Consider the following 2,577-nt stretch of genomic DNA (forward strand, 5'->3'; position numbering starts at 1 on the left):
GGATCTTGGCTAAAAGCAAAGAATAAAAGAAAGATGTTTGCTCGTGCTTTACTGACTATGCAAAGGCATTCAAGCGGGTGGATCATGACAAACTATGGATAACATTGTGAAGAATGGGTATTCCAGAGCATTTATTTGCACTTATGAGGAACCTATACACAGACCAAGAGGCAGTTGTTCAAGTAGAACAAGGGGACACTGAATGATTTAAAAACAGACATGAGCCCTGGATATCCACAGACAAATGTAAAAACCTTCCCTAAAAGCCGAGACTGTAAATTCCAAAAAGGCAAGTCACCCCCATCCAAAAAAAAAAAAAAAGCTAAAGAGGATAGAGAGAAACACTGTAAACCGATGATATATGAAGGGGATAATAATGTAATGAAACAAGCTATATGAATGGTTGACTGTGAAGCTGATGATGTGCCCTGTAAACTTTCACTCAATGCAAAATAAAAACAATTAAAAAAATATATTGCACTAGAGTATCCACACAGTAAAAAATTATATCTTACCTTCTGAGCATACGAAACACCAGCTAACATTAACATGCTCATGATTTCGACAACCCCGCCTAGGGGTGAAATGATTAGGGCAGATGATACTATTAGATGCAAGGATCTTTGACCCAGCAGCTAGGCAAAAGTCATTGGCATGGTATGCCACAGGGCAGCGAACACAGCGCATCAAACGACCTGAAAATATGAGAAACAGGAAAATCAGGGAGGAACACGAACAAACATATAAACAAATAACAAAGGGATTAAATATATAAACATGAATTTTCATTTCAGTCTATTTGTTAACAAAAATGTCACAAACAGAGGAACTCATCTCTGGGACCATGAATCTTAAAAATCGAACCCATCATGAAGTTTCATATGAAAATTATGTGATAAATATCCAAAAATAGTCTAATCCTGTAACTGTATTAGGACCACCTCTACAAGGAAAGCCCTACTCAAACTATTGCCCAGAGTCATAAGAAACCTTGAGATGGTCAAACACTAAATAAGCAGCAGAGAGGAAGGAATTATATATCATAACAAAAGATCAACTTTAAGGAATATTAATGCCAGTTTTTTATTACCTGGTGCTTTGTGATTCTTTAAGTGTCTTGTAGGGACAATGAACCTTAAAAACTCTTGGAAATGAAATACACCTTTTAATATACCTCATCAACTAAAAAACATTACCAACCCATCAAAATGCAATCTACACTATTGAAAGATAAATAAATACAAGATAGTTGATGGGTCATACTGCAATTTCAGTCTAACATGTTAAAATTGCTGTATTCAGAAATAGTAGGACCTATTTAAAACATACGCAAAAATCAGAAAAACCTATTGCCATGGAATTCATTCAAACTCATACAACTCCCCAATAAGAGTGAAACTGCCCCATTGGGTTTGAAAGGCTCTAATCTTTGTAGGAGCTCTGGTAGCACAGTGGTTACAAATCGAAACTACCAGCTGTTCCGTGGGAGAAAGACGAGGCTTTCTGTTCCCGTAAAGATTTACAGCCTCGGAAACCCTGTGCAGGGTCACTATTAGTCGGAACCGACTCCAAAACACATAACAACAACAAGCATCCTTAATAAGACCTATAAGGCCAAGAAGTCACCTAACAAAAGATACTGCCAATCAGATTAACAAAAGAGTCAACACAATTATAATTTGCCTGCTCAATCTCCAATTAGAAAGCTAAAAGGTTCTCTGGTACACATGAATACACATAAAAAAAATTTGGATTTTGGGGAGGAACGGGACAGGACAATCAGTAATAGAGCTACTATCATTAAACAAGCCAATAAATAATGATTACTTAATAAGAAGAGATATCACAAAGTGAGTTTACCTAAACATGTAGGAAATTTTATAAATCTCCACACTCCATCTAACTCTGAAGCACAAAAAAATTCCTAAGAGCTTCGTTTTTTTAAGTGTAAAAGAAATGAACACAAAACAAATACCAATTCTGCATAAACAGTCATTTCTGAATGGCATCAGGTTGAGCTACAATAGATTTAAGGACCACTGAAAAAGAATACCTTTTGGTGTTCTAATCTAGAGGATTTATATTCCCATCCTTTCCCTCCTTCTAAAAAGGTTAAGGAAGTAGAAGGAGAAGACTTGCAGCTGAATATTTTGCAAACTAAATCTCACATGAAATCTAAGTATTTATGTTGTTGTTGTTGTTGTCAGGTGCCATCGAATCGGAACCGACTCATAGCAACCCCATGCATAGCAGAACGAAACAATATCCTATCATGGGCCAATCTCACTACCGCTGTCACACTTGAGTCCATCAATGATGCCACCTGGCCAATCCATCTCGTTAGGGGTCTTCCCCTTTTTCTCCTACCCTCCACCTTACCCAGCATGATATCCTTCTCCAGCAACTGTTCTCTCTGGACAATGTGTCCAAAGTATGACAGATGAAGCTTAGCCATCTTGGCCTCCAAGGAGCACTCTGGCTGCACTTCTTCCAAAACAGATCTATTGGTTCTTTTGGCAGTCCACAGCACTTTCAGTATTCTCCAACACCACATCACAAAGGCATCAATTCTTCTAC

The 2,577-nt window shown here is 37.6% G+C and overlaps 1 protein-coding gene across 2 annotated transcripts in view; it reads right to left on the reverse strand.

Annotated features, from left to right (window-relative positions):
- Positions 1-2,577, reverse strand: part of NSD1 (nuclear receptor binding SET domain protein 1) — a 218,246-nt gene that overhangs the window by 48,385 nt on the left and 167,284 nt on the right. For both annotated transcript variants that reach the window (XM_006873463.1, XM_006873464.1), the window contains one exon: positions 516-695. In XM_006873463.1, coding sequence (XP_006873525.1) covers positions 516-695 — 180 coding nt within the window. The remainder of the gene's footprint in view (positions 1-515; positions 696-2,577) is intronic.

Source organism: Chrysochloris asiatica, unplaced genomic scaffold (genome assembly GCF_000296735.1).
Source record: "Chrysochloris asiatica unplaced genomic scaffold, ChrAsi1.0 scaffold00242, whole genome shotgun sequence".
NCBI classification, from domain to species: Eukaryota; Metazoa; Chordata; class Mammalia; order Afrosoricida; family Chrysochloridae; genus Chrysochloris; species Chrysochloris asiatica.